General features: G+C 42.4%; 1 protein-coding gene across 1 annotated transcript in view; it reads left to right on the top strand.

Annotated features, from left to right (window-relative positions):
• The first annotated feature begins 954 nt into the window (after positions 1-954).
• The window catches only part of LOC105934739 (SLX4 interacting protein), a 58,873-nt gene continuing 46,597 nt past the window's right edge, over positions 955-13,230 (top strand). Inside the window, exons 1-2 of the mRNA XM_021322726.2 lie at positions 955-1,070; positions 3,856-3,895. Coding sequence (XP_021178401.2) covers positions 3,869-3,895 — 27 coding nt within the window. The 5' untranslated portion in view covers positions 955-1,070; positions 3,856-3,868. The remainder of the gene's footprint in view (positions 1,071-3,855; positions 3,896-13,230) is intronic.

Here is a 13,230-nt window from a genome sequence, read left to right on the forward strand (position 1 = left end):
CAGCAACAGCAAACAGGTTTAAATCGGAGGCAAGCGGACTTTCGTTCAAACTTCTGTTTCACATTAGATAGAAAATACTATACAAATAAATACAATTGAGCTTTTATTCACACATTTTCTTTGGGGTCGTTTATTTCCTTATGAAAATTATCCATCATTTACACACATTATACGTTTTAGAGATATATATTTACTGTTTTTATTTCTATTGTATTTTTTACGATTGTGTTTGTTTTATTATTCCCTTGTTTTGTATATAACATTACTGTCCATTCTTGTTAATAAAGGGCAGACATTTTTTATGTAATATTCAAATATCTTTTATAACTTTTTACCTTCCTACCATATGCTTTTAACAATTTTGTTTGTACTTATTGCTTTTCGGGTTTATTTTTAATCATTTAAGTGATATGTGTTACATGAACACAAAGTTGTAAAGAATGTGTTGAGCTTGATTTATGACTATTAATGTCATATAATTAGGGCAAGACCTTCATATGTTATCAGATGCACCAGAATATGAAACAAATTGTATTGTTATTATTTATGTGACTTGGCAAATTAAGCTTAGTTGCATGTGGGAACGTTACAAATTTGTTATGTCATTTGATATTTTGAGGTGGTTGCTGCTCATTGTGTCTCAGTGAAAGACCACAGCTAGTTCTAAAATAACCTTATTCTCTTATTTAAAAAAAACATAATTATGAATTATTAAATGTAAAACTATGTCTTTTTAATTGAAAAAAAAAAAAACTTTTCAAGCAGACTTACAAAGCGAATTTGCCACCCACAATATGGCGGCTGCGCTGCCGTACTGATTTCACGGTCCTAAGCAAGCGCCTGTCGCATATGACAGTGATTCCTTTATACTGCTTTGTTCATCCTCACTGTTTTATAATACAGTGAGAAAATCCATTATGCGCCTTATTTGTGATTTAGGATTGCCTCTTTTTTTTTAAAATGTATATCCCAGTAAAGTAATTTCCACACACCCACGGCAGTTGTTGGACAACTAAATAAACTGACGTCATCTCTCGTGGCCTCGCAGATCTCGTTCAAAACGGTTGGCGGTAGGCAATTTTCTGAATGTATCTTGCAATGTAACGATATTTTGTCTTACTTATGTATTTTAAAAGTGTCTTATTGTCGTGTCATAAAGTAACTGGTGATGTAGCCTTGCATAATATTAATGCCAAGTGTTTCGTCGTTTGTGACATTCGATGTCGGAGTTTAAAATTGTAAGATGCCAGCTCATTAAACTCTAATATTTTTTTACATTTAAATTCATTGTTACTTTAATCTTGTCAGCAGTGGTCCTTTTGGAACAGAAATGCTGCGACAGGCCGGAGGAAAACAGCAGCTGCTGTTCTGTACTGGGGGATTGAACCCTAGCATGTTTAGGATCTGCTCTGAAAAGGGCTATTCCGTGCTTATAGTGAACCTGAACCAGTTTAATTGGCCATGACTTTGTAAACAATCACAGGATTTGACTTCAGTTATAGCGCTAACAGCTTATAGATATATATAGATATATAATTATATAAACAGTATATTGTTTATTTTATTTTTCTGTAATATGGCAAGACAGAAACAAAGGAGATTGTGATATCCAATGCAAATCTGGACTAATTTAGTCCAAGTTCTAAATTTAAACCCAAAGTTTGACCACTAACAGTGGAAGTGACAAGAACGTATAGGCTCGAGATGATGTACGTCAGAGGGGCAGCTCATATGTTGGGTGTTTGGAGCAAGAGAGGCCAGGCTGAGATGTTTTGGACATGTCCAGAGGAGAGACAGTGACGGCAGCGGATGGAAATTAGCTGTTGTGCCAATTCTGGCATATTTACATTGATGCTTTAAGCTGACATGTTGATGAATGTGCATTGACGTAATTCAAATAAATTAATTAATGCATGAATGAATCGGCAGAAGGATGCTGAGGCTGAAACTGCCAGGCAGGGACGCCTAGAGGAAGACCAAGGTGGAGATTTATGGATGGAGTGAAAAATGACATAAAGGTAGCAGTTGTGAGAGTAGAAGATGCAGAAGACAGGGTTAGATGAAGACAGATGGCTTCCTGTGGCAACCCCAGAAAGGGAAAAGCTGACATTCTTTTAAAATATTTAGGCTGTTGGACAGAGTCTCACAGACAGACAGATGGCATGACTTAAAATGTTAAAGGTCACAGAGTGATATGAAGAGTGGAAAGAAGAAAATGGTCATAAATCACACCTGATATCGTCGTCACAACGTTCACCAATATTCTTGCCATTGGAGGAAATTCTAATATCTTGCAGCCAATGTTGTATAATTTTTTAAAAACCTTTATTCTCTAGATGTCCTATGGACTCCTTTGTATTCAGAGGACCCACGCCTCCACTTGGGGCTTCACATTCGAGCTTCTCACTGGGTTGAACCCAGCCACTCAGCAGAGGAAACTATATTTTTAGCCTCTAGGTTCTTGTTTTTTTTTGTTTGTTTTTTCTATTGTGATCCATGTCCCATCACCATAGCTGAGAGTCAGAACATAGATGCACCGATAAATCAATAACATTACCTTGTAGCTCAACTCTTTCTTAACTTCGACAGCAGCGGATATATTTCTGCAGTTAAAGCCCCTGTCAGTCTATTCATCTTGTGCTACCTCTTATCATCACTTATGAAGAAGATATCAAGGTACTAGAACTGTTCCGTTTCAGGGAGAGATTCCAAACCTAGTAGAGCATTCCCTGCTTTTTTTCTGCTGGGAACATGACCTCAGCCTTAGAGGAGCTTAGTCCCTTCACACCTCTATAAACTGCTCGGGTCCAGCCTAAAGTTTCCGTTTCAAGCACGAAAACAACCCAACATAAGCTGGAAGAGGTAAAGATGGGACCCTGAGATTCCCAAAGCACGATTATACCTTGAAGTCCCGTCCATGAACACTACAGACTGGATCGGTGACTAGGATCGGTTTGAAAAGATTCAGCCCGGGTCGTCTGCTTTGGACGCTTCCTGGGCACGTCTCACTGGGAAGAGTCCCAGTGAGACGTAAAGATCCCTCAGATCAACCCAGAGGGATTGTCTGGATGAGCCCTCTTGGATTTGTTACCTCCATAACCTAGACACACGATTTCCTTCTTGTAAAACTTTTAAAGAAAGCTCTTTGCATTCTATTATATATCTACTGACTGTTTAAACCACATTAGATTTGCTGCTGTCTGAAAAACACGGGACTAGATTTTACACTAAATACAAACTCTTTTAAAGCAGAAGTTCTTAACCCTGGTCCTCGGGGGCATCTTTTATGTGTTTCCCTGCAGCAAACAGGTGACCAACAGGCTTCTGCAGCATTTGATGGGATGCAGGAGGTAATGCTATCATTTGAGTCAGGTGTGCTGAGGCAGAGACGTACCATGAAACAGGAAGCACTGAAGGTCCGAGGACCTGAGAAACACCGTTAAAGGACTTCTATAATAATTCAGTCCATATTTCATAGAAAAAATTTCAGGTTGGACCCCGTCTAAGGTGGGTTGCTTGCAAAAATGGCATAAAAATGCCCTTTTTGTGTTTTCACAAGGTGAAAGTTATGCAGATTGCGGATTAACCTCAGTCCATGTTTTGACCTTCTTAAATGAGGTCCAGGTTAGAGACAACTGTCTTTAAGGTAGTCTACTGTGTAAAATTGGCCCTGGAGAGTTCTTCTTTTTTTTTAATACAAAGAAAAGAAAATGTACAATGAGCTGTATTTTAAAGAGAATTGTGGGAAAATTGAGTTATGATTTATGTTTTTATTAAAGAAGTCTACTGAAGCGATACATGTAAAACCTTTGGCCAATACTTTAGGCATAATTCAAGCTCTGTGCTTCTTTTCAGGCGGTGTGAAGCAATGTCTCCTTTCAAGTTTGTCATTAAGGTACGTGGAGCGAAACACAAACAAACTCCTGACCCCTCTACCAACGAATCAATGTGATGTTAGGGAGCATGGCTGCCACGTTTAACGCAGTTTATGTTTACACTAATATGCAAAACAAACCTCTCCTTTTCGCAACTTGAGGTAACGTTGCTTGGAACATTTTCAAGATAATGAATAAATTCAGAAATAAAAATCTTGTTTTGTTCCAAAATGGTCTTCATGCATATCATTTAATAACTGACAACCCGTTATAGTTAAACATCGTTATTGTTTACTTTGTTGGATATGAACAGATTTAAGAAAAAATGAAATAAATAAAATGTCTAGAGATCCAACTCAAATGTTTATTTATTTTTTAAACCCCGTCTTGTGATCATGAGCTTTCTGTTGTTGTTTAAAAGGATGTAATATGCATCCAGTTATATCATGTAAAAATGTTTTTTTCTCTAGCTCTGGGACATTGAACTCAAAACATGACTTTCAGAAAGCTGCATGACTCACAGAGGTCTTTATAAACCAAAGAAACCGTTTGGCGAAAGTCCTGTGCCTGGATAAAGTAACCGTTTGTTTTTTTTAGCATTTGCCGTATCTAAATAGAGCCATGAGAAAGTTTCCAGAGTCCTTGAACTTTTCCACTTTTTGTCCCGTTACAACCACAAACTTCAACATTCGTCTTTATTTTTGGGACACAAAGATTCGTAGTTTTCAACTTTTTGAAAAGCAGAAACAAATAATCGGCCCCTCTGAGTCAGTTTTATGTGGGATCACCTTGTTGATGTACCTGGGAGGTCGTGCCTTGGTAGGCTTGCTGTTTGTCGCCGATGTTTTCTGACAAACGTCTGAGGCCAGAAACAGAGCGGCTAGATTCATGCCGAGGCTGAACTACACACAGGGGGACTCATTTTACTATTTGGGTTGGCTCCGGTTGGTTTTTGGCATATTTGAGTAAAGGAGGCTGAATACAAATTGAAGTTTCACTTAGATTTTTCTGTTTAAAAACCACATAAAGCCACGTGACATTTTCCTGTCACTTAAGAATTTCACTATTTCGAGTCGGGTCTATCTGCTACACTGAGTGTGTCATTAAAACAGAACCAATAGGCCTCCTGCTGACAGGTCAGGTAGAGTGGATATACAGGGAAAATGTTAAAATCCTTAAACAAAATTAGTTGTTGGAATAAATGTTTTTCTGCGTGTCTGCAGCTTTCTGTCATCCTTGAGATAGACAGGGACTTTTTTTGGGTTTTAATTTGAATTTGAGAGCCCTTTGCTAAAAAAAAAAAGAAAAGAAATGACACAAAATTATTATTTTTGTTTATAAGATAAGATAGTCTTTATTGATCTCACTTTGGAGAAATTCACTTTTCACATCAGCTCAATAGTCAGTAGAAGGTGCCAAAAGTAGGAAGGGTGCATCAGTTATATGACTGATGCAGTTACTTTATGTTTGTATTTATGAAACGACAGTACAACTGTTATACATGCATTTGGGCATGGAATATGTAAGTTACTTCCCCGTATGTTGGTTTAACCTTCATATACATGTAGGCAAACATTTAAAACAGCAATTTTGTTATAATTAGTTAAGTGTGTGGCCCTCTGGTATTATCGCCAAAAATTGTGGCCCCTTCCATCATTGAAGTTATCCATCCCTAGTCTGACATCTGTGGGAGGCCACTGCATCTCTAACAAAGTTACGGGTTGCCTCGACGGGGGATTTCTTTATTTCAGCGTATCCTCCATCATCATAAATCCACTGGATCACCGTGAAAACTAAAACCCAATAACAAAACATATCCTGCTTACATAAGACGAACTTGGGTTCTTGTGTTGTTCAAATGAAATCCAAAAACCTACATCCCCGCGATACATCAAACCTCTTGTGTGTTAAAGACCAGCATCAAATGTGAGCAGAGAAAAAAATCCCGCCGGCAGCAAGCGGTTGTTTTCAGCCACTCCCGTCAACGAAGGCACAAAAACCTCTTTATCGCAATCCACAAGTTATATTAAAACAGACAAACAGACCTACAAATAATTCATACGATTTAAATGCATTTTACCTGATAAAACAAAAAAAGTTGAAAGGTGATTGTGTGAAATGGCTAAATTAATATGAATACTTTCATCAGGGCCGGCCTGAGGCTAAAGCGAACTAAGCGGTCGTGTTGGGCCCCCCATTTATTTTTTATTTTTTTTACAATTAACAATTCAATAACTCAAACAAGTGTTATAAATGAATGAATGATGATGAAAGAACTGTATTTAATATGTTTTGTGACAGTTTGTATTCAGAAGTTTAAAAAAAAGATTGAAGTATTTTTTTGTATCGTTTATTAATTTATTTTATATTGATACATAACCTCACTGTATTCGTTTATAATATTCACTACAGTCACAGGCTATGATTTTAAGAAAAATAAATATCCACTTAAATGTGAATCATTTCGTCCAGTGCCTCTACTCGGATGTGATTATAGGATATTGACCAAAGTACTAGCAGCAAGGATTGAGCCTGTTATAAGTAATATAATACATCCTGTCCAGACAGGATTTGTTGCTGGTTAACAACTTCCCAGTCCTACTCTTTTGTTCTGTATGTTTTGAATGGGATGTCTTTTGTTTCAATATGAAAAAAATTATAAAACAACTTGATTATTATTATAACATTCCCTATAACATTATAGCGTGACATTTGTATCAATCATCTTCTAGCATAGGTGATTCTGCATGGTGGGAGGGGGGGCTCCAAATTAAATTCTGCTTAGGGCCCCCAAGAGGCTTGGGCCGGCACTGACTTTCATAAGCAGATCAGTTTGTTCTTGATTTATTTTAGTTTTCCTAAGCATACAGCTTTTATTTCTTCTTGTTAGATGGATTAGTTGTCCACTAGAGGGGGGTACAGACACATTTTTCACCCGTCCTCACTGTGGCGTGTCTGGTCTCCCTTCGCATTTCTTCACTGATTGCCCTGTGAGCCTTTTCTCTAATGGGCTCAAACATCCAGCACAGAGGAAACTCGCTCTATCTGAGAAAAAAAAAAAAAAAAAAAAAAAGCCACGCAGTTCATCCTCAGTCTGTTTCTCTCTCAGGAATAATGCACATCACATGTCCGTGTTAAGTGCAGGGAAAAGCCGCTGCTCGTCTCGTCTTGTTGACGTTTCATTTACTGCGAGGCTCGGACGAGGGCTTCGAGACATCTGCGCTGATCTCTCACATCCTCCGTAACGCCCCGTGTGCCCGGTCGACCAGATATTGGACTCGCTCTCTTTTATTTGTTTCATATGCATGCATGCATGCCTGCAGACGGGGTAAACCCACCGCCACCCCCCGCTGGCTTGGTTGTGGGAGAGTTAAAACCCCGAAGGTTCGAGGAATGTTCCGTCCCACTTGGCACAATAATGATACTGTTGTGTTAGTCGGCCTGAGAAAATTGCGCGCAGCCTCCACCACGCTTAACCAGCTAACCACCGACAAGTATGTTAGAAGGACTCGGTCCAAACAAAAGCAGCTGAAGCTCAGTACATGGCCTCCGTTTCGCAAAGCAAGCACAAAATAAGTTAAATTTGTTAACTTAGCAGTTATTTTGTACAAAGAGGAATAATTATCAAAGGGTTTCTGCGTAACGTTGATGGATTCTTTGCCTCGTTAAGAAGGCTGTTCTGTTGGTTTATGATTCTGTCTCCTGAAGTGTTTTTAAAGCTGCTCTCTCTGTGGAGCTGCAGGAGGTTCTGGTATGCTCCTTCTTAAAAGGGCTTAGACTATATAGTGACCTGCCCCTTCTCAGACCTCCCGAAAAGGGGCCTGCAGGCTGAAAAACACGATCCGCCGATGTGCTCGCTTGTCTTGGCAGGACAGATCTGCCTTCTATTAGCGTTATTCACCGCTGGCTCTCTCCAGCCGCCCGCCGTTGTCGTCTGAGACAGAGAGGTGTGTGTGTGTGTGTGTTTTTAAGAAGCGACGCCGCTTGAGGTATCGCAGAGCAGTTTAATGTCAGAGGTTTATGCGCTGCGCAGTGTCGCCGCTCCGTGGATGAGCTCACGTTGGACCACACATCATGCATCCTCGAGAATTTGCAGTTAGAAGCGTTCGTGGCGATGCTTTCCAGGTTCGCGGAGCAAAAAGTCAAAACTAAAAGCAGAGAAGGGAACCGGTCTTTCGTCTTTTTGCTATACGCAGAATTGTCATGTTTTAAAAAAAAGCGAAAGGTGCTTTTGGTGGAGTCGCTACTTTCACTTGTTGCAGCTGCAAGTTTTTTTGGGGCATTGTCCCTGCCAGATCTAGACACTGAAGGCTTTCATTAATCTTCATATTCATGGATGTTCTTCCATCTAAACCATCCCTGCCAGCATGTTCAGGGTCCTTGTCCGCCTGGAAGGTGAACCTCCGTCCCCTTCAGCAGGTTTTCATGCCAGGATTTAGCTCCTTCCCTACCTAGCAGCTCTGACCAGCTTCCTTTTCACCTCCGCATGATTCTACCACCGCCGTGTCTCACTGTGGGGATCGTGTGTTCGTTCCTCTCGCTGTCCTTACATACAGGCATAAATCCGACTTGTCGCCTGTCGTGTGTTTTTATTTATGGCCGTAAGAGTAAATGTGGCACCGATGTAAAATTTCCATTAGTTCAGAAATGTCTCATCTGCCTTCTGCCTTACTAATATGGGATTCTCCGGCACATAAGATTCAAAATGAAGCACATAAAAGTTTGTGACATGAGAAAAATGCGGAGAACGCACCGTATATTTCCAAATAGGGCGCAACGCTTGGCAGCGTGTTATTTCTATCCACTAATGTGTCTGCCTGCGCTTTGTTTGCCGAGTGTTACCTGGAGATATTCCTGTCTGTTCTTGCTGCTGAAATTCCACTCCTGGGTTGTGTCTCTCCTTTTTTTTTTTTTTTTTTTTTTTTGTGTTTTGTTTTGTTGTGTCATCAAGTAATAAAAAAAAAAGGACTCAGGTGTGCGAACCTTTAAATGAATGAAAAGATGTTTGCACTCGGCGGGAACGCTTCCTTCCGCTGTTGTCAGTATCATTTAGATTAGGAATAATCAACCCACAAGTTTTGTGTGTAGTGTGTGTGTGGCCGGTTTAAGAAATTGGAAAGAACAGTTTTTTTTTTTTTTTTTTTTTTATAAGGGGAAACCCAGGTGACTCATTGCACAGAGAGAGGGCTGGGAATGAGGCAAATAAAGCCAAAAAGCAGGTCTGTCAAGCCTACACTTCTAAGGAGCTCCCCTGGGTTCTCTGCAGATTGCAAAGAGAGAGAAAGAGAAAGAGAGAGAGTCAGAAAAAGAGAGACACAAAGGCAGAGTGGGAGAGATGCAAGTTTTATTGAGTGAGACTGCATCCCCAGCCCCTTCCCTCCCAGTGTAAACATCTGCGGCTGGTTAGTGTTAGCCTCTGAGCTAAGTGCAGTCCGAGAAGGTCTGGTTCTTATAGCGCGCGATAGCGGTGGCAAAGGGCAGCGAGGTGGGGAGCGGGTGAAGCTGCTCCCAGATCTCGCACCCAGTGCCCAGCTCGGCGCAGCCAAGGCAGGAGGATGGAGAGCCGGGCCCTGGGGGAGAGATAAGGGAAGGTGGAGAATGTTCTGGGAACTGAGAGTGACATAGACCAGGACTCTGAACACGGTGGGGGGGGGAGGCAAAATAGCAGCCAGAAAAGTTGAAGTCAGGACGTGTTTGCTCGAAGACGGCAGTAAGAAGAGTCTGGTTCTTTCAAGCCGTTCAAAGGCTTTCTTTTTTAACGTTACGTTAACAAACTTCAATGTATTTTATCGGCATTTCATGTGATGGATCGACAGAAACTTGCGTAACCGTGAAGTGGAAGCAAACGACGCATCGTGTAAAACGACGAAAATGTCTGTATACAGCGCCCCCGTTACGCTGAGCTGAAATAAAGTCCAGTGTAACCAGCCGTCTCTAGTTTATCACCAGGTTTCTCCGTGTGTCATTTCATCTGGGTGTAAATCCAGCTGTTCTGCGAAGGCCTCGGTGGCGTGTTTTCAGGACCTCTGTGAACAAATAAAGACCAAGGAGCGCAATCAAACAGGTCAGGGAGAACGTTTTTGGAGACGTTTAAAGCGGAGCTTGGTTATAAAACAAGAGCTGATGTCTCTGGCCTGGTCAAATCCCTCATCTGTGAAACTGAGTCTGGCACGCTTAAAAACCAGTCAGTCACAGACATCCAGCTAAACTGAGGAGGGCGCTTACTAGAGAAGCAGCCAAATGGCCCATTGAGATTCTAAAGAAGCAGCACAGATCCACACCTAAGGTAGGAAAATTGGTAAATATTAAGTTATACTTCATTCTTGGCCTTTATGGATGGACAGCAGGTACCAGATAAAGTTGGACTCAGCCAGCATATGGAAGAAGGTGGTCAGATTAAAACCAAAAACTACGTTTTAGCCCACATGGAAATGGAACACTGCATATCACCTTGAACACACCAGCCCGACTGTGAAACATGGTGGCTTTTCTTCAGCAGGACCGTTGATGCGGGTTGGTGTTGATGGGAAGATGGACGGAGCAACTTTTAGGGCAACATGGAGTCAGAGCTACAACCGAAAGAGTCAAAGCATATTCATGTGCTAGGATGGCCTAGTCTAACCTGACTCTGTCAGATGGATTTGCTCCGCATATCCATCTGGAAATCTTCCGTTGAAGTAATTTTGGGAAGGGGCGAAAATACTGGTTAGCTGATTGGCCTATGTTGGTGATAGACGGGCCAAATAAACCAATCAGATCAACAAAGCATATGACAGCAACGACGAAAACGCAACCACAACCTCTTGCCGAAACCAGTCGGGAGAAGAGCAAAAACATCTTTTCCTCTGAGAAAAGCCTCCAGAGCAGTGTTTTGCTCTTCCTTCAGTGAAGAAATACTCTGTAATTCCGATAAAACTTGCTCGATAGCCACGCTAACGCTAGTTTCATCGGCTGAAGCCGCCATGTTCTTTAGACTGAACTGTCGCGCTTCTCGTTGCGTCACACCTCAACCCGCCTCAAAGCCAACGCTGATTGGACGTTCGTTTGGTGAACGGCTCCAAATTTTCTTTAACGGAAAGTATCCAGACTTAACCTGACAACAGCCAGCTGTATGTCTCGCTCCGCCTAGCTCCACTCACATACATCTGGGATCTCTTCATAGGCATTGCCTTTACTGAAGGCTGGGCCTTATCAAAACTCCTTGCATATGATTGGATAAGCCACTTGTCTGTCATCTTTATCGACGTGCTATTTCAACCACTCACACCGAAGCTAAACCGTGACGCTGATGAGACCGACGCCGGAAAAAAAAACCTTTTTTTTTTTTTTATGTGTTTGCGGCTCTAGTGCAGGGTTTCCCGCAGCGCTATCTTGGCGAGGCGGCCGCGGAAAACGTGTCGTCCACCCCCCCCGCTCCGCGAGCCGGTCCGCGGAGAAAAAGTCATCCCCCCCCCGCGAGTCGGTCCGCCTCGCATAAGCAAATTCCTGCGGGAAACACTGTAGTGGCACACCTTTTATTGACAGTGAGCTGACAGGAAGAGGGGGAAGACAGGCGGCAAAGCGCCGCGGGTCGGAGTCGATCCCGCGCCGACCGCGTTGAGGACTAAAAGCCTCCCAATATGGTTCGCGCTAACCGCTAACCGCTCCGGGGCGCGTCCGCGTACGCGCCCCGGAAAACAAAACTTGCCAAATCCGGTCGGGAGAAGGGCGAAAACATGGTTTCCACCAACAAAAGCCTTCAGAGCCGTTCTCTGATGTTCTTTTAATGAAACAATATCAGATAGATTGGACAACACGGAAGAAATAGCAGCATCAACGCTTGCTTCCTCGATGCGAGCCGCCATTGTTGTTGGAATCTCACGGTGGCTTCTCCACTACGTCACATCCATGAAACACCCGCCCTGCGTCCTGATTGGCCAGACCAAAAATTTGGTTGGGGAAATCATTTTCAATGAGCCGTGTCCCAGATGTATGTGAGTGGAGCTAGGCGGAGCGATACATGCAGCTGGCTGTTGTCAGGTTAATCCAGACTGATCTGCGAGTGAAACATTGAAAGCTCGCGAGATCAGGGTGGTCTCACGAGGCTAGGCCTAGTCAAAGTCCAGACCTGAATCTAATTGAGAATCTGTGACAAGAGTGTCCAATCTGATGGAGCTTGACGTATTCTGCAAAGAAGAAGCGGGGGGAAAGATGTGCAAAGCTGATGCAGACGTTCTTCAAACGGCCCGCCGCTGTAACCACAGCAGACGGAGGTTCTACAAAGCATCGACTCAGGGGAGCTGAACACCAACGCACAGCGCCCCTTTTCCTATTTTGCGTTATTTAAAATGTGAAAAGGTTCAGGCAGGATGAGAACTTTTACCAAACACTAAGCAGTAAACCTCTCTGGTTTGTCTCTCGCGGGTAATATAGATAACGCTGGCAGCGTATAAAGAAGGTAAGCTTAGCCTGCGGGAAGTCTCAGTCCTATTCATCTGTTCTGTGACGGCGCACAAAAGATGGCACAATAAAGGATTTGGTATTGAGTAGCCCTCTTGCTTCCTAAACCTCTGCTCAGGGGTTTCGAAGGTCTGTGCAGGACGGGAGAACAAAGCAGCGCTGGAACCACTTTAGCTCGCCTGAATGGAGTGACTTCCTTTTACGACTTACTGCCGTATCAAAACAACAACAGTTGCTATGAGCCTTAAACATGCCAAACCTGCTGTACGAAGGAGAAATGCTCCTAAACTGTCTGGGATACATTTAGAAAAAGGTTCTCGACGTTTAAAAGATTGACGCTTGAGCTCACTGGTTGACGGGGGTTTAGTGTTAATATGCGGCAAAAAGTGGGATATCTTCCTGTTTTTTATTTTTACAAAAGAACTAAATGGAAGCAAATTATTTTCAATGTGCAAGGATATCTCATTAGGCTCCACAGGGAGATCTTACTTGCATCTCATGGGGGGGTTTACAGGGTCAGAGGTCATGGCATAGTTCAGCCAGGAGACCACTGGTCACTCTTTGTGCTGGGAGCTGACAAAATTAGCCCACATGATCAGATTGTAGTCGGAACCTTTGTGTAAAATTAGATTTAGCGGGTTTTTTTTCCCCCTTCTTTTTGTTATCTTCCCACTCGACACAATTGTGCTTTTAAAAAAAAAAAAGGTTTAGTAGCTGCACAAAAATCGGCACAGTCCAGGCTCAAGGACGGACACTCGTCCAATAAATCTTGTCCTTCCCAAAACCGGCACTTTTTGCTTTGCAAATTAATTGGTTTCTCATTAGGATGATTGCATTAGTGAGCATTCCTGGCTAAATTCCTCCGTTTCTGAGAGGCCCGCAGGAATCACATGCTGCTTTGTGCAAGGGGCCAGAC

This window comes from Fundulus heteroclitus, chromosome 22 (genome assembly GCF_011125445.2).
Source record: "Fundulus heteroclitus isolate FHET01 chromosome 22, MU-UCD_Fhet_4.1, whole genome shotgun sequence".
In the NCBI taxonomy this organism is placed as follows: Eukaryota; Metazoa; Chordata; class Actinopteri; order Cyprinodontiformes; family Fundulidae; genus Fundulus; species Fundulus heteroclitus.